This window comes from Puma concolor, chromosome E2, assembly GCF_028749965.1.
Source record: "Puma concolor isolate L17-30 chromosome E2, mPumCon1.1.hap2, whole genome shotgun sequence".
Taxonomy (NCBI): domain Eukaryota; kingdom Metazoa; phylum Chordata; class Mammalia; order Carnivora; family Felidae; genus Puma; species Puma concolor.
In genome coordinates, this window is record NC_141681.1 from 33497141 (window position 1) to 33515275 (window position 18135).

Here is an 18135-nt window from a genome sequence, read left to right on the forward strand (position 1 = left end):
AATAAAAATCAACCCCCACTCTGTCTCCGTTTTCATTAATTTAATTATTTCTTTGCCTCGCGGCACGCGAAGCTTCACCCGCGCCCTGACATCGCAGCGCCCGCGTCAGCGAACCACGGAACTTGGGCCCCAGACAATGGCCCGTAATTGATGTATTGCCATCAACAATAAAGACCAATTCTCTCCCCGCCATCCCGACCATCCCCCCTCCTCCCATCCCCCCCCCTCCACCTCCCCTCTCAGCTCTCCCGGCCACAGAGGGAAAGAAAACAAACAAGAAATTAGCGGGGGACGCTGCGCACAGAGCGAGACGCCCGCCTCTACGCCGTCGAGGACGCAAAAGAACGAAAAAAGTTATTAAAGTTTGGATCCCCCCAATTAATTCGTCTCTGCTCGCCCATTTTTAATTAAACATCGCGAAGCTGCTTTGGCGTGCGCGTTTCCTTTGGTTGTTTGTTTTGGTGTTGGGGGGGGGGAAGGCTCTCCCCCCCCCCCCAATCTTAAAACACAGAGCAAGTAACGAACACGTGTGAAGCTATTCCGGGAGCTTCCCGTGGCGCACGCGGCGCGCACGGGGAAGTAGGGTTTGCGGGATCGCCAGCTCGGCTCGGTTCCTGGCAGCACGCGGTGACCCGGAGGCCCGGACTTTCAAGAAGCCAAGAGTGTTAGAGACGGATGCGGCGGCTCCAAACGCGGGCATATTCGGAGAAACGAGTGTGCAAGTGCACATGTACGGACACATTAGTGTACCTGGGATACCGAGGGCTGGTGTGTGCGAAGACCGCCGTTTTGCATGGGTGGGGGGTGCGGGATTTGCACGTGCTCCGGTACACTTTCCCGGGGGTCTGGGGAAAGCGAGCGGCTCGCACCCCAGGAGCACGCAGATCCATCTTTGCCGAGGGATCTCTTTAAATATTCAGTGAGAAATAATGGCATTTGAAGCACCACCTATGGAAACATTATTATCTTCATTCTTCAACATCAGCCCCACTGATAGCTTCGTTTGTCTTTTTATCAAAATCTACTGTAACCAACAGGACCTGGGCAGGAAAGGAGAGCGAGTGGAAAGGGAGTGTAGCCTCTGTGTGTGTGTGTGTGTGTGTGTGTGTGTGTGTGTGTGTGTGTGTGTATGGTGTTTCAGGGACCGAGTGAGGGCAGAAGAGAGGAAAAATAAGAGAAAAGGTGAAGAAAGGGCGAACAGGAATAAGAAAGAAGGGAGAAGTTACACCAAGGGGGTGGGGGGGAAGGTCGCCACGAGGAAAACAGAAACATTCACATTCACCCGTACACAAAAGATATAAAATTAAAAAAAAAAAAAAAAAAAGACCAAAGACCAACGTAACTAAGAGAGAAGAGTCATTTGGGGGAGAGCGGTGAGGGTCCAGAGCACCCGAAACTCCACTCGAAAGATTGGTGCCCACTTCGCGCGAACCGACTGTGGTGCTCTCGGGACTCCAGGGCGCTCTCGAATTGGGGCGTCCTTATGAGCCCTCTCCTCTCCTGATAGCGAGATAGGGCAGGGATTGTGTATCTGCACCCCCCTCCTCCCCCATTACTCAAACGAAGTTTGAGTTTATCCTTCGGGCGCAGGACTTCGGAAACCTGGGAGCGAGGAGACCCTGAGGCGCAAGGGGAAAGAGCTAGGCTGAGCCGAGGACTGAGCCTCAGGTTCGCGGGCGCCCGAGCCCAGCGGAAGGAGTGCGGGACCCGGGTCCCGATTCCGGACCCCGGGGTGCGGGTAGGGAGGCTGCATCCCAGCCTGGGGAGATGGAGCTGGTGCGAAAAGTTTTGGGTGCCGCGCTCGGCAAGTGCCGGAGAGATGGAGACGAGCTTCTGCCGGGCCAGACAGCTACGGACACCCCCGCAACCCACCCACCCCCCCCACCACCACCACCACGCGCGCCGCCACCATTCCCGGCTCAGCACGGCCACCTGGTTGCCAGGAGCCTGGGGCGCGGCCCCCTCCCCAGGGCGGAGAGCCTAGGGGTCCTGGGGACAGGCTCTGCCCAAGGCCCGGCCGGCCTGGGCCGCGCCTCCCGAGGCCAGGGGCGGGTTGCAGCGTTCAGGGTAAGCGGCGGCCCCTCCCCTCCCCCCGGCTGGAGCTGAACTCGGATCCCAGGCCGGTCCCTGCTCTCCGCCCGCCCCGGGCTCGGCGGCGCCACCGCCGCCGCCGCCTCCCCGCGGAGTGACGCGCCCTGCAGCCAACCGGGGCAGCCGGGGGGGAGGTCCGGGAGGGGTCCTGGGCGGAGCCGGGCCGCCCCTTATCCCACGGGCTCGGGGCAGCTTCTCCCGAAAACTTCAGCCCTAATTGTCCTGGGAATGTCCGAGGTAGAGAAAGGGAGCGAGGGAGCAACGAGAGGCTGGAGGAACGGGGCCCTTTGAGAAGGAACGGGGTGGCGGGAGAGTTGCCCCTCCCCCCCTCCAAAAGCCCCAAACCCATCACGTTCCCAAACCTTTCCTCGGTCCTCTTCTCCGCGCCCCCGCGAGCCCGCGATCCAGGGGATGGAGAACTCGGGGCGCAGGAGCGCCGAGCCAGGCGGCGAGCGGGAGGGAGGCCGGGCCGCGGGCGGGAGGCGGACCGGCGTGGGGCTGGCTCTTCCCCACTCGCTTATTTTTTTTTTTTTTTATGGGGTGGGGGTGGGCTGTTTTCTGGTAGCTCTTAAAGAAACGAAGAAACACTCACGAAACGGGACTTCCTCCCCCCAAATCCCGCCACGGGACTCCCTCCCCCCGCGGTCCGGCGCGCCTAGCGCCGGAGTTGGGAAGTTCGCCGCGCGCCCGCAGCCTGGGTCTCCAGCCCCCGCCGCCCGGCCCCACCCCCCACCCGGGAGGCTTAATTCCGGGGAGGGCATGCTAATTCGGGTCGGCCCAGCCCGGGATGGGGGGGGGACCGACGGGGGGGGGGCGCGGGCCCGGGCGCCGGGCGCGCAGAGGCGAGGAGGCAGGCCCGCGGCGGCCGGGCCGCGGAGTCCCGGGCGGTCGCGAAGAGGGTTAACCCAGTGTCGGGCGGCGCGGCGCGCAGAGCCAGCCCCGCGGCCGGCTTATTGGGCCAGCGCGCGGAGAGACAGGGGTCTGCAGCAAATCACGAACTAATTGATTAAGGCGAGCGGGTTTGAATAGCGCTGGCCCGGTGCCAATCGCCTTTCAAAGAGCCCCTCTATGATTAATCGCAATGCATTATTGATAATCATAATTATAGCAGGACACATGCGCGCTGCGCCCGGGGCCGGGGAGCCGGGGAGGGGGCGGGCGGGCCGGCGGGCGGGGGGAGCCGCCGCCGCCGCCGCCGCTCGATTTCCGTAATTTTGAGAAGATTTTTTTTTAGTAATTTTTTATTCTGCCCCAGCTGATGTTTGAGCCAGCATGTCGCGGAGGAAGCAAGCGAAGCCTCAACATTTCCAATCCGACCCCGAAGTGGCCTCGCTCCCCCGGCGAGATGGTGAGTGCTCCGGCCCGCGCCGCGGACACACACACGCACACACACGCACTCGCACTCACACTCACGCACACCCGGACCCACGCACACGCGGCTGGTTTCCGCGCCCACCGCCCCGCCGCCGCCGCCGGGTCCCTGTTCGCCTTTCCCACTCAGCGTATTTCTTTCTTTCCTTCCTTCTTTCTTTCTTTCTTTTTTTTTTTTTTTTTTTTTAATTTCTTTTTAAATTTCCAATTTGCCTGCGCCGGGCTTCCCTCCCTGGCTCGGGGAGAGCAAACACTTCTCCCGGCAGGATCTTTCCGGAGTTGTTGGGTCTTCCCGGGTAGGGGGTGGGGGGTGGGGAGGAGCTCGGCCAGGCCGGCCCGGCTCCTCCGGCCCGGCTTTTCCGGGGAGCCGCGGCCGGGGCCCGGGGAGCCGGCTGGACGCGGGGCGGGCGGAGGTCGGCCGCGCGGGGCCCCTTGCGCTCCCAGCGCTGCGCCCGGGGCCCCCGGGCAGGCCTCCGCCGCGCCGGCCCTGCCGCCCCGCGGGAAGGAAGTTTACTCGGTGCTCCGGGCTGAACTCCCAGCGTGGGGGAGCCCCCTTGTGCCGCGCCCCCCCCAAAGCGCTCACACTCCACCTGGGCCGGCGCGGCGGAATGGGGTGACTTTAGGGGCTCAGAGCTACCAGAAGACGGGGACCTGTGTCGGGGCGCCCGTGCCCGACCTGCTGGGGTCGCGGCAGGGGTGGAGGGTGCTCTTTGCTGCTGGTTCCTTCCGAGACACAGTGCAGGCGGACGGGGGACAGTGTTGGGGGCCGGCTACCCAAGTTTATCCCGGCGTCTTTTCTCCCAGTACATGCACCCCCTGCCCAGCCCCGAAGAAATCTCTGGATTGGGTGTGCTCCCGCAGAGGATCGTGGTACCCCGTGCTTCCAGGAATCGTAAGGGTCTTTTTCCAGGGCTGGGGGGGGGGGGCACTCCGGCCAGAGGAGAACACCCCCTCCCCCCCCGAAACAGAGGCATTGGCTTTCTCGGGTGGAGGCGACAACTGCGGGGTCCCGAAGGGAATGAACAAGTCTAGAACAAAGTTTGTGTGAGAGCGCTGAGGCCGAGAGTAGGAGAGATCCCGGCAGGGGATTTAGGGTACGGAGGGAGGACACCTCGAGTCCCTCCTTGTCCCTGAGGGGGGTTCACTTTAGGGGCCTCCGAGTTACCAGGCCCAGCGCCGCAGGCGAAGGAGCGGCGCCCGGTTCGGTCCCCGGCACGATGCTCGCCTCTCGGCCGCGGGAGGACGAGGGCAACCCCGGCGGGGGCTCCGCGGCTCCGGATGCCACTCGGAATGCTCAAGTCCCGGGCCGCTTTTTGGGGTATGGAGGAGGGAACTGGACCCGACAGGGCTCATAAGTGTGGCCTGGGATCGGCACCTCTGTCCACTAAACTCTGCGGCCGCCCGGGCCCCGCGGTCCCCGGGCTCCTTCCCCAGAGGCCTGCTTCTCAGCAGAGCTGGGGCTCGGGGACCCGCGCAGAGCCGAGGCAAAGTCGCCGGGACTCCCACTCCCGGCACCCCGGCTGTCGGGAAAGGAGACTGCTGGCATAGGGGTCCCTGTGAGAAATTGGGGAGAACTGAGACCCGTTAAGAAAATGGCTTTACAAATATTTGCACCCCCCAACCCCAGTACTTTCCCCAGCTTCAAGCCTTACCCGAGTCTCTGCGATTTTAGTCCGCTGAGCTGAGCCCCCGAACCCCGCTTTCCACCCGAGGCCAAACCGGGGATGCGAGGTAGATCGGGGTGAAATTTACCCAAGGCCGCAGCAACAGCTCCGAATATTTTCCCCGGTTTTCTCAGCTGGTTTCTTCTTCTCGCCCCCACACCCACCTTTCCTAAAGTTTCTGGTGAGCCCTTCCGCCCCGGAATACTGTTCAAGTTCCCAATATTTGTAGGAAAAACCAAACGGGAGGAGAAGAAAGCGTTTTTTCGGGTTTGGTTTTGTTTTGTGTTTTGTTTTGTAAATTTGTACCGATTTCACACATTTTCAAAAAGGGAGCCAAAGACTCGGGGCTTCGGGCTTGGGGAAGAAATGATGTCTGGTACATCTTTGCCTTTTCGCCTGTCGCCTTCTGAATCTGGAATTTTTAATAGTTAAGGCTTCTCATAAAGCGATGGCATAAAAGGAGTTCACTACCTCTTACCATTATTATTTATTAGGCTTTTTTTTTTTTTTTTTTTTAGTTTCTTTGAGCTTTGAGGTAAGTTAATTAAGTAACTGAATCAAGTTTCCTTTTCTTTTTTTCCTCATTCTTTCTTCCTCTCTCCATCTCTTTCCTTTTTCTTCCTTTTTTTTTTTTTCTCCCCTAAAGCTGATTCATTGTCCTAAGAAGCAGTAAAGTGTTAGGGGCACTGTGTCCAGGGCCGCTCTCCTCTCTTTCTCACCTCTCTCCACCCCCCACCCCTTTTTTCTTCGGTGGTAATGGTTTTAGGTTATGACTGTTTTTACATGGTTGAACAATAAGTTTGGGGGAAGCTGCCTAGAGGATAGATTTTGTAATAGGGTTACAGGATTTAGTATGTTGTAAGAATATTAGTACACAACTAATCCTTCTCAGCGTCTGACTTACAGGAGGGCCTTGCACACTCCCCATCTTTTTATTTGGGTGCAGTTGAGAGATAAACGGACTTCAGAGTAGATGACATCTCTGGGAGTTCCCTTTCAAAAGTCACCATCTTTCCCACAAGGAATTCAGCAGTGTCTGTTCATGTCCCCACACATAACACACACTTGAAAGAGTTGATGGGGTTGGAGTGTTGTGTTTGGTTTGGTTTGGTTTTTGGTTTTGTTTGGGGGTTTCTCTTGTCACATGTATACAGGTTCCTAAATTTTTAGAAGACAGTGCCTCGCTCAAGCGTGAGTGTGTGTGTGTGTGTGCGCGCATGTGTGTGCACGCGCATACAAAGAAAGCCATAGCCATGCCCAACAGCCACACGGATAACTCCATCAGAACAAGTTCAAGAAAACCAGATTACTTGGTCAGTCTTCCAATGTTCATGTTTTAATTCTACTTGGGTGCAGCTGTAATGCCACAGACACCCTACATTAAAGTTGGGAATTTTTCTATGTCTTATGAAACCAGGATTATGGCACATATTAACTTGTCTTTTAAATAATATTCAGCGAGCCTGGAATCATTTGTAGAAAGATGACTTCCACTGGAAAAATTATGTACTGAGATAAATCATTCTTGAGGAAGGGGACTATTAGAATCTAATGATTTCTATGTGGGTTCTTTACTAAGCTCTGGGTTTCAGAGGGGTGTGTGTGTGTGTGTGTGTGTGTGTGTGTGTGTGTGTGTGTGTGTGTGTGTTTTGGGGTTTTCTTCCTTGGGTGGTGGTTCTGAGATTCAAGTAACTGCAGGGATGGCCCCATTCAGACTCCATTCATTTATTAAAGTATTGTGGCGCTCCGCTTTCTCAAGGAAAAGAGAATATTGGAAGAAAGATAAAAACCTCACAAACTGGAGATAAAACACTGACTCATATAAAGTATCATAAACATTCCTCTTATTTATATGAATAATGAAATTCTATTATTTACCAAAGTAATTTACTCATTGTGAGCAGCTTAATGGCAACACATTGATTTCTGGGCCCAAAAGGTTACAGAGAACTATAATTAATTGCTTTTTTTTGAAAAACCGACACCTGCAAGATAAGGCAGTTGGAAAGAATTCATGGGTAATCAGGCCTATTTTAAGTTTGTGGCATAATGGAAGATTCTGGGTGAGAAAATGCAGTTTTGGGGGGATTTGCTTCGGGCCGCAGATACTTTCTAAAAATGGCAAAACCACACACAACAAGCAAAGTGTAGTGGGGCACGAGAGACTGGATGCAAAAGTAAATCTGTGATAGTGAACAGCTCATGGTTTCTTGTACATCAAGTTTCTCCTATGGTTTATAGGTGCAAGTGCCAATTTGTAGGTTATTCTTTGGGGACTTTATTTCACTTCTGCGTTTGCAGGTAGCAGTTCATCTCCACCCAGAGCCCTTTAGAAGGCAGAGACCCACATCTCTCATGTGGGGATCTCAGTGCGAGTGCGAGAGATCCGCTCCAACTCGCAGTTTGCTAAGTTTGTTGAAATGGTTAAAAGCCAAGCTCATAACCGGAACGAAGTCCTCGTGCGGTCTTAATTCGGTGTTTCTGAGACCTGTCCTGGTACAGCCAGCCACGTCGTCCAAAATATTCTTCGATTACCAAAGCCGCAGTGATTTAGCAGTTTAGCAAAGATGGTAAATTATCCTAAGCCCCAGCACCCCTCCCCCCGGCAGAAAAAAGTGTGTGTGCCAGGCTTTACAAAAGCTAATGTGTCGAGCTGTTTTAACCTTTGCTAGCCTCCTCCCATGCAGAGGTGACAAGGTCCAGATCATAATATGTCCTTCAGTATCTTCCCAGTGACCCCCAAATTCAGTCTTCCTGGTCACTTAGCAGGAAGTTAGCAGTTTATTTTAGTTTCACCTTATCAGCTTGGTGTCTTTTCCTAACCTTATTCCCCTGTCACCCTCAGATGCCAGACCCCCAAAGGGGAAGATTGACAGGTAGTTCCCATAGCTCAGCTTTACCCTCAAACAACAGGGATTTAGTTTCTTGTGCCTTTGCCAATGTTTATGTAGTCAAAGTTGAGATCTCGCCTTAAGGAGTCTCTCTTTTTACGCGTCACTGGAATAGGAAAGCCACAAAGAAGTTTTTGAACAAAAACCCTTGCAACTGGAACCCCATCTAGCGTTCAGTTTGATTCATCCGAGGGGAAGACATTTTCCCCCAACACAGATTGTGTACGTTAGGTGGGCTTGTATCACTGTTTAAAAAGGCGTGTCTGGACCGTGTCGTTATTTTTTCCAGAGCCTTCGCTTGTAGTCTTCCACTCAAGGATCCACTAATCCCGGCCAGAACACGGAGGGAATTGAAGCGGGCCAGTAAATGTGTCATTTGGTTGCATATCACACAGAGGAAACTTCAGACATTACGGAGAATATACAGAGCATATGTGGCAGTGTTTAAAATTTCTGTGGCATCTTGAGCTGGACATTCAGGTGGAGGCTTTTCCCAGATCGGTACAGAACAATAATGATGATAATAAAAAGGTGAAAGACCAATCAGCCAGAAACGGTGCTGATGGCCTCTCCAAATGGGTCTCCGGGAAAGAACAGCCTGTTAAAATTATAGGCTCCACAATCCCAATCACGAGGGGTTCCATTAAAAACGTTAATGTGATCTTAAGGTAGTGGAAAGTAAAGGGAAGGATCTTTTCTGAAGAGCTCCAAAAAAGAAAACTAAATGTGGTAGAATAGGGTTGTTTTGTTTTGTTTTGTTTTGTTTTTTTCCTGGCTTGGCTAAACCTTGCCGTGTGGGGCATAGTTTTATTTTTGTTTTCACAGTAGACAGATACACTGGAACACTTCCATTTTCTGCCTCCTGTTCTGCAATGTTTGGTTGAGATGATGAAAACCTGACAAATTTGAATTGGGGGTCAAGTACCTAAATAGTACGAGAACTGAAACATCCGGGGTTTTAGCATAAACTGAATGGAGCTACAAGTTCACCCCCTTATCCTCTAAAAAAAAAAAAAAATCCCAGAAAAATGCCAGAGATCTTTGTGTGTGTGCATACTCAGAAAACTACTACTTCTTAAATTTTTCCTTTGTGACTGGGATCATAAAATTAATTTGGATGCAAAACCCATAGAGAAGGAACTGGAATGTTATTTTCACCATAGCACAGGGAACAAGGCAACTGTATTTACTATAATGGGATCACCAGTTGCAATCCTGTGTAACAGATTATTGAGAAACAAGATAGCAGCCGGTCAGAAAAATGAATTGGAACACATTTGTGTGTGTGTGTGTGTGTGTGTGTGTGTGTGTGTGTGTGTGTGTCTTACAACTTAAAATACTCCTTTTGGTAGTTAAAGATTCAAACTAGTCCTCATGTTTTGTCTTTGTTGCTGTTGAGCGTCTTTGTTGGAGTTCAGTTCAGAATGCAGATACATTTAAAGTTAAGAGCTATTACAGTACAGCGACACCTGCTTTTGAAATAAATCAAAATAGATACCAGAATTTTTTTTTTTTTTTGGTGTTCATAAACATCCGGAAATTAAATTAGTTGACTCGGCAGTGGAATCACATGTCAGCTTATTAAAATGTTGTGAAAATCCAAGCTGAAACATAGGCAGCTTTTTAACACCGTCTTTCTTCGAAGCAAGCAGGCATATTTTTAAGCACCTCTATTTTCCGTCCAGTTAGCACGGCCCGAAATACAAAAATGTTCAGGTTGGAAAAACTTGAAAATTCTCAAGTGAGTCTTGAAGCAGCCCAAATGTAGAATTCAAGCCCAGGAAAGTAATAATCAGCGAAATCCTGTAAAGTAAGCTTCTTTTCATTTTGTCTATATATTATGAGAATATCAGATGTTTGCAAGTTATAAAGAATTAAAATGCCCTTTAATCGTGAACACAGATGTGCTAAATATTTGAAGGCAACTACATTGTAATGTGTACAATTGATGAAGTCAGTTTTCTGATTTCCCTTGCTAGTTATTTAGTCCTGAATCTGTCATTATTTGTCTAAGCCCAGCTGACCAAGCAAAACTGTGTTTTAAAGTGGCTTTATGTTTTGATAAATGTGAGCTGGTTGAAAAGTATTTTCCACTGAATGCAGAGCTTAATAGAACATGCTGACATAATAGTTTTAATGCATTTTGTTGAAAATGTGTGAACAAACAGAATAGCTTTTGTTCCTTCATAATTGGCTGTAAAAGTAGATGGAAACATAACCATTACATATGGAAATGTGCAAAGAGAAAGAAATAACATTTCTGTTGAATATATTAGGAATTGCATTTCCTAGTTTAAAATAAGCATCTGAAATGGATGCATCATTTAAAATTGGTTGTCAAAATAAGAAGCTTTAAACAGAATTTTTGTCACATTATTTTTGTCCCAAGTTAAGCGACGTAACTGCAGCGAATTTCCTTTAATATTTTGTTTACATTATTTTAAGGCAGGGAGAGAGACAGAAAGTGCTTAAAACAGCACCTTGAATGTGCACAGGAACCCGGTGCCAATTAAGATGATTAAACATTAAATTAAAACTGAATCATTATTGGTATTTTCTGCCACAGCCAAGATTTGTTTGGTATTGTTAGTGCATTTTGCTGCGTACCCTTGTGGAGATTAAAAGATGGGTGTTGTTAGAAAAGCTAGCTTGTTGAGTATAACTTAGCTACTCAGATAACACTCACAGTGAATAAAGTGTGCCTGCATTTGGCATACTTCACCCGGGTTCCTCATCAACTCGGGCACCACGCAAGGCCAATAGAGTTAAAGGAATTTCCAGAAGTTAGTATTTAGGTATTAATTGTATTTTCCGGAATGCAAAACTACTGAAGCTTTTTAGGATGTTTACTACAAAGAGGCAAATGGCTGACCCTTAGGAGCTGCCTCCTACGTTTACCGAAGAAGCAACATTTTGAGTTGGTATTTATTCATATTTGCAATTAGTTTTTTTCTTTCCCCCCCTGCAAGTTTTCTTGGGAGATTCAATTTGGAAGTCATGGAAACTAACTATTATCTGATTCAGTTCTGCAGAAAAGCATGCAGGGAGGTAATCCTTGAATTAAACAGTTTTTTTTTTTTTTTTTTCACAGCCTTCGGAGATGACCACACACCATTTGTACAACAGAAGTTGGTGTTCCCCATGCTGGGCAAACAATAAGGCTCCATCCTGTCTTTGAATAGGATGTTAGCTTGCCGTTGGAGATTTTTATGTTTAATTTACAAATGGATCTTAGTGAGAAGAAATCTGAGCAACCAGTGGAAACAAACATGAAATAAAGGGATTTTTATAATGAAAGGTTCAGGACAATCTGTTAAACAATTGATAACACCGAATAGCCAACTGTTTTTAAAGGCATTCAGACAAGGAGAATGGCACAGCATTTGCAAACTCGAAACCAAGAATTATTTCCTCCCTTCCCCTTAACTGCACATCCTTCTATAAGTTGATGTTGAATCAGAAATGTAAATCTTCTGCCAGTTTTTTATAGATACGGAGAGCACTCTTGATGAAATATTTAGAGGCATAACGTTGCCATTTGGAGCACAATGGCATATATAAGTTGAACGGTGGAGTGGTAGCCAGGGTTGCATTCTTTAATTTTAAAAATAAACATGCCACGGGGTGATATATGGGTGCCAGGCAGGCCTTGTAACGGATTATGATCACTGTGTTTCTCTTCGTTGTGTCTGTGTGTGTGTGTGTGTGTGCGTGCGTGTGCGCGTGTGTGCGCGTGCATGCGCGCTGCTTTCTTGTTTGTATTCAACTGAGTCTTGAGCAGCCTGGAGGATTTGTTACTGGTGTGGCTAAAGCGTGTTTGTCACGGGTAGGCCTCGGCTCAGGTTCTAGGTAGGGGCTGGAGGTGATTTTTAAGTTGTCAGCCCTCAGCTTGGTGATCCGCATTTCTCTCCCGTCCCTTGTCAACAACTGATTGGAATCTGAATGACTACAAATTAGTTTAGTGACAGAACAAACTGTCACAGATATCTCTGAATCAGTTGAAAATGAATAAGGTTGACAGAAACTCAAGAGCCTAATAAGTCCTCAGAATGGTTGCTGGACCCTCTCTGGATGAGTAGACAATAAGGTGTATAAAATATTGGAAATCAATAGTGGCCTATGGAATTGCATTATGCACTGATGTCTTCAGTTCGCAGTATTTTATATTTTGATGGATTATCTGAAGACCGTGGCTATCTGAGATGCCGGATGGATAGGGATTCCTCCACACCCCTAAGATTTAATTATGAACGTTCTTGGGTAGTATCGACTGCTTTTCCAGGGGCAAGAGTGTTGAGTTTGGAAGACAGAAAACAATGGATCAACCTCCCTCTTGTTGCGAAGGCGCGGGTGACCCTGTGTGGCCCGGCCCCCTTTCTAACCCTGCCCCTTTTGATGTTTGCAGGAGACGCAGAGAAAGGTCAACCAAATCGCACCACCAAGAGCAAGGACGCCCACGTGTGTGGCCGGTGCTGTGCCGAGTTCTTTGAGTTATCGGATCTTCTCCTCCACAAGAAGAACTGCACTAAAAATCAATTAGTTCTCATCGTCAATGAGAGCCCGGCCACCCCGCCCGACACCTTCACTCCCAGTCCCCCTCCCGACAACCCCGACGAACAAATGAATGACACCGTGAACAAAACGGATCAGGCCGACGGCGGCGACCTTCCGGAACACGGCGGATGCGACAGGGAAGAGTCCATGGAGGTGGAGGCCCCGGTGGCGGCTAACAGAGGTGGCGGTGGCGCCCTGGTGGGGGGCGGGAGCGGGGTCACCCCAGGCTGCAGCGGCGGCCCCTCCACAGGTACCTCAGCGATCACAACCTCTCTACCTCAACTCGGGGACCTGACGACACTGGGCAACTTCTCCGTGATCAACAGCAACGTCATCATCGAGAACCTGCAGAGCACCAAGGTGGCGGTGGCCCAGTTCTCGCAGGAGGCGAGGTGCGGCGGGGCCTCCGGAGGCAAGCCGGCCGTCCCGGCCCTCATGGAGCAGCTCCTCGCCCTGCAGCAACAGCAGATCCACCAGCTGCAACTGATCGAGCAGATCCGTCACCAAATATTGCTGTTGGCTTCTCAGAACGCAGACTTGCCAACATCTTCGAGTCCTTCTCAAGGTACTTTACGAACATCTGCCAACCCCTTGTCCACACTAAGCTCCCATTTATCTCAGCAGCTGGCGGCGGCAGCTGGATTGGCACAGAGCCTCGCCAGCCAGTCTGCCAACATCAGCGGTGTGAAACAGCTGCCCCCCCTCCAGCTACCTCAGAGCACTTCTGGCCACACCCTCCCACCCAACAGCGGCGCTTCCCCCAGCATTAACATCTTGGCGGCAGCGGTGACCACCCCGTCCTCGGAAAAAGCGGCTTCGAGCGCCGGCGCCTCCCACGCCAGCCACCCCGCAGCCTCGGCATCGTCGTCACCAGCTTTTGCAATAAGCAGTTTGTTAAATCCTGCGTCCAGTGCACTTCTACCTCAGCCGGCCCCCGCTAACTCGGTTTTCCCCAGCCCTTTGCCCAACATCGGAACGACTGCGGAGGACTTAAACCCCTTGTCCGCCTTGGCCCAGCAAAGAAAAAGCAAGCCACCAAATGTCACCGCCTTCGAAGCGAAAAGCGCTTCGGATGAGGCGTTCTTCAAACACAAGTGCAGGTTCTGCGCGAAGGTCTTCGGGAGCGACAGTGCCTTGCAGATCCACCTGCGCTCCCACACCGGCGAGAGGCCGTTCAAGTGCAACATCTGTGGGAACAGGTTCTCCACCAAGGGGAACCTCAAAGTCCACTTCCAGCGCCACAAAGAGAAATACCCTCATATCCAGATGAACCCCTATCCCGTGCCTGAGCATCTGGACAATATCCCCACGAGCACCGGCATCCCGTACGGCATGTCCGTCCCTCCGGAGAAGCCGGTCACCAGCTGGCTAGACACCAAGCCGGTCCTGCCCACTCTGACCACTTCGGTCGGCCTGCCGTTGCCCCCGACCCTCCCGAGCCTCGCACCCTTCATCAAGACCGAAGAGCCAGCCCCGATCCCCATTGGCCATTCCGCCAGCAGCCCCCCGGGCTCAGTCAAAAGTGACTCCGGGGCCCCCGAGGCGGCCACGCGAAACCCGGGCGGGCTCGCAGAGGAGGCCGAAGGGCCCCCCGCGCTACCCTCCGGTGGCAAAAGTGAGGACGGCACCGTGGCCCCCAGCTCCGCCCCGGCAGCCAGCGGCAGCTCTCTGAGCTCCCCGGCGGTGGCGACGGCCGACGGTGGCCCCGGGAGGGCCACCGCTTTCACCAACCCCTTGTTGCCGCTCATGTCTGAGCAGTTCAAGGCCAAGTTTCCTTTCGGGGGGCTCTTGGACTCGGCCCAGGCATCAGAGACCTCCAAGCTTCAGCAGTTGGTAGAGAACATTGACAAGAAGGCCACTGACCCCAACGAGTGTATCATCTGCCACCGGGTCCTCAGCTGTCAGAGCGCCCTAAAGATGCATTACCGGACGCACACCGGGGAGAGGCCCTTTAAGTGTAAGATCTGCGGCCGGGCGTTCACCACGAAAGGGAACCTCAAAACCCACTATAGCGTCCACCGTGCTATGCCCCCGCTCAGAGTCCAGCATTCCTGCCCCATCTGCCAGAAGAAGTTCACGAACGCCGTGGTCCTGCAGCAGCACATCCGGATGCACATGGGAGGTCAGATCCCCAACACCCCAGTCCCCGACAGCTACCCCGAGTCCATGGAGTCCGACACGGGCTCCTTTGACGAGAAGAATTTCGATGACCTGGACACCTTCTCCGACGAAAACATGGAGGACTGTCCTGAGGGCAGCATCCCCGATACGCCCAAGTCCGCGGACGCGTCCCAGGACAGCTTATCTTCTTCGCCTTTGCCCCTAGAGATGTCAAGCATCGCTGCTTTGGAAAATCAGATGAAGATGATCAGCGCCGGCCTGGCGGAGCAGCTGCAGGCCAGCCTGAAGTCCGTGGAGAACGGCTCCGTCGAGGGGGACGTCCTGACCAACGATTCGTCCTCGGTGGGCGGCGACATGGAGAGCCAGAGTGCGGGCAGCCCGGCCATCTCAGAGTCTACCTCTTCCATGCAGGCTCTGTCCCCGTCCAACAGCACCCAGGAGCTCCGCAAGTCCCCTGGCGCGGAGGAGAAGCCCCAGAGGGCAGTCCCGAGCGAGTTCGCCAACGGCCCGTCCCCCACCCCGGTGAACGGTGGGGCTCTGGATTTGACGTCCAGCCACGCAGAGAAAATCATCAAGGAAGATTCTTTGGGGATCCTCTTCCCTTTCAGAGACCGGGGTAAATTTAAAAATACTGCTTGCGACATTTGTGGCAAAACCTTTGCTTGTCAGAGTGCCTTGGACATTCACTACAGAAGTCATACCAAAGAGAGACCATTTATTTGCACGGTTTGCAATCGCGGCTTTTCCACAAAGGGTAATTTGAAGCAGCACATGTTGACACATCAGATGCGGGACCTACCATCACAGCTCTTTGAGCCCAGCCCCAACCTCGGCCCCAATCAGAACTCGGCGGCGATCCCCGCCAGCTCGTTGTCATCTCTCATCAAGACAGAGGTCAACGGCTTCGTGCACGTCACGCCTCAGGACAGCAAGGACACCTCCACCGGTCACGTCCCCTCTGGGCCTCTGTCCTCCTCTGCCACGTCCCCAGTTCTGCTCCCGGCTCTGCCCAGGAGAACCCCCAAACAGCATTACTGTAACACGTGTGGCAAGACCTTCTCCTCGTCGAGTGCCCTGCAGATTCACGAGCGAACTCACACTGGAGAGAAACCCTTTGCTTGCACTATTTGTGGGAGAGCTTTCACGACAAAAGGCAATCTGAAGGTACCTCACTCTGTCTGTCCCTCACACCCCACCCCCCCCCCCCGCCCCCACCCGCCCAGCCAGCCAGCAGCCCCGATAACCACGCAGGGAGAGGGCGTTCTCGCCGGGGCACCTGCCGCACGTGGCCCACCGCGGCCAGGCGCCCGCGCGGGTCAGGGTCGGGGCAGGTGTCTCGGGGCGGGCCGCAGCCTGCTGGACGTGAGAGCACGTTGAATAATTTGGTGCCCCAGCGAAGCAGCTGCCCATCTCTCGCTGTCTCGCTAAGTGCACCAAATGAATTGCCTCACCTACCAAGTGCGACAGCCCGGCGTTGCCATGGGGTATTGATTAAAGACCTCCACGTGGCCCGCGAGCAGCCCGTATCACTTAATAATTACAGTCCTCCTCGGCGGATGCATCTGTTTTTCACAAGTATGCAGCCCAGCGTGGCTTGCTCTCCTAAAAACCATCACGTCACTGCTCGGCTAAATGGGTATTATGATAATTGATTATACATTTCCTCCCGATATGTGTTGGAAATAAAGCAAATATGCTTAGGTTCTAGAGCAACAGTTGAGTGCTCTCACTGTGTACATTTTTTGTTGACAGAGTCTCTCTCTAGAGATCGCTGCCAGTAATGTGAGATGAATAATTACTTTCTGGCTCTTTCTCGCCACGCACGGGCCCTGCGATGGGCAACCTGCGAGGGGTACTTTCTTCCCATCTGCAGAGGACGTTTATAGGGTAAAGGGTGTCAGATACAATACTTACCATTGCAATGAGAGTGGACATAACAATTCTAACCCTGAAAGGAGCTATCTGCGACAGACTGGCCTGCTGGAGGCCATTGTAAACTAAATACGGGTAATAAAAAAAGAGTAAGTAAGGCCGGCATCTTTGCCCAGGAAGAGGGAAGGCGGCCCAGGGCTGGGGAGGAGCGAGCGCGTTATTAGGAGGCGGCCGGAGACTTTTACCCTCTCCACTATCTGGCGCTTAATAAGAATAGACATGGAGGCCACTTGCTTTGTCGGGTGTTGGGATATGAGCGGAGACAGATTCAACTATTAAGCTTCTCCCTTCCTCTCTCTCTCTCTCTCTCTCTCTCTCTCCCTTTTTTTTTTTTCTTTGCCCCCTTCCCACCCCCGCACCTTTGCCCTCCTCTCAGGTACACATGGGCACTCACATGTGGAATAGCACGCCTGCACGACGGGGTCGGCGGCTCTCTGTGGATGGCCCCATGACATTTCTAGGAGGCAATCCTGTCAAGTTCCCAGAAATGTTCCAGAAGGATTTGGCGGCAAGGTCAGGAAGCGGGGATCCTTCCAGCTTCTGGAATCAGTATGCAGCGGCACTCTCCAACGGGCTGGCGATGAAGGCCAATGAGATCTCCGTCATTCAGAATGGCGGCATCCCTCCAATTCCTGGAAGCCTCGGCAGCGGGAGCAGCTCACCTATTAGTGGGCTGACGGGAAATCTGGAGAAGCTCCAGAACTCAGAGCCCAGCGCTCCGCTGGCCGGCCTGGAGAAGATGGCCAGCAGTGAGAACGGAACCAACTTCCGTTTCACCCGCTTCGTGGAGGACAGCAAAGAGATTGTCACAAGTTAAAGCAACCCTGGCTGGAGAAATAACAACCCCCTTCCAGAAGGAGACCCACTGTTGCCTCCTCCCCCCCCCACCCCTTCCCTCCTGGTTCCCCCAGATCTATGAACTACAACATGATGAAGACATTCTTTTGTACTTTGTTCAACTTCTAGAGTTATAAGAAAGCTTATTTATTAGTGATATAACCTTGCTTTGCAAACAGAATGCAAGCGTTAACTTTGGTCTTCTGTATTTTGGACTAAATACTAATTGACTAGAGCGCTGTAACATTTATGGCAATCACAAGTTGCCCTGCTAGGCGGTCTTAATCTGGCATTAACTTATTTTCTATATCCGGTTTAATATGAATCTGGTGTTAATGCAATGCCTCAGTGATGCATTAGATCTCTAATAAAGTCTGTATATAAATGTACACTTTGATCCTGCTGGGAAATTTTATCAGCAAACACATTGTCTAATCTTTCTAAACAAATTTAAGCAAAGGACTGGAAGTACAGACTGATCAATGTGGTTCTTTGAAAGGTTTGGGGTTTTTTTGTTTCGTTTTATGGTTTTTTTTGGTTTTTTGGGGTTTTTTTTTTTTTTTTTTTTACTCTAAAATTCAACCTGCTTTTTTTTTTTTTTGGTAGATTTAACCATTTCCGTTTTGAACTGCGATTTGTATTGTGCTTTTTACTTGAGTCGTCCTCAATGTTGA

The 18135-nt window shown here is 51.7% G+C and overlaps 1 protein-coding gene and 2 long non-coding RNA genes across 10 annotated transcripts in view; 2 read left to right on the top strand and 1 right to left on the bottom strand.

Moving 5' to 3' along the window:
- LOC147573475 (uncharacterized) overlaps positions 1–426 on the top strand; it is a 2153-nt gene extending 1727 nt beyond the window's left edge. Inside the window, exon 2 of the long non-coding RNA XR_015244806.1 lies at positions 244–426. This is a non-coding gene — a long non-coding RNA (uncharacterized LOC147573475). The remainder of the gene's footprint in view (positions 1–243) is intronic.
- LOC147573474 (uncharacterized) overlaps positions 1–2917 on the bottom strand; it is a 22883-nt gene extending 19966 nt beyond the window's left edge. Inside the window, exon 1 of one of the 3 annotated variants that reach the window (XR_015244807.1) lies at positions 2454–2917. This is a non-coding gene — a long non-coding RNA (uncharacterized LOC147573474). The remainder of the gene's footprint in view (positions 1–2453) is intronic. The other 2 variants (XR_015244809.1, XR_015244808.1) reach the window with 2 other exon arrangements.
- Positions 2307–17850, top strand: SALL1 (spalt like transcription factor 1). 6 transcript variants are annotated; one of them, XM_086689447.1, is made up of 5 exons: positions 2313–2328; positions 3347–3439; positions 11109–11481; positions 12423–15856; positions 17001–17850. In XM_086689447.1, exons 4-5 carry the CDS (start codon positions 12638–12640, stop codon positions 17439–17441), a joined length of 3660 nt encoding a protein of 1219 aa, XP_086545573.1. In that variant the 5' UTR covers positions 2313–2328; positions 3347–3439; positions 11109–11481; positions 12423–12637; the 3' UTR covers positions 17442–17850. The 6 variants fall into 6 exon arrangements, with proteins under 6 accessions (XP_086545570.1, XP_086545573.1, XP_086545571.1 ...); XM_086689444.1 differs by lacking the exon at positions 11109–11481 and having other exon boundaries at positions 2307–2328; XM_086689445.1 differs by lacking the exons at positions 2313–2328; positions 11109–11481 and adding an exon at positions 2919–3070.
- Positions 17851–18135: the final 285 nt, after the last annotated feature.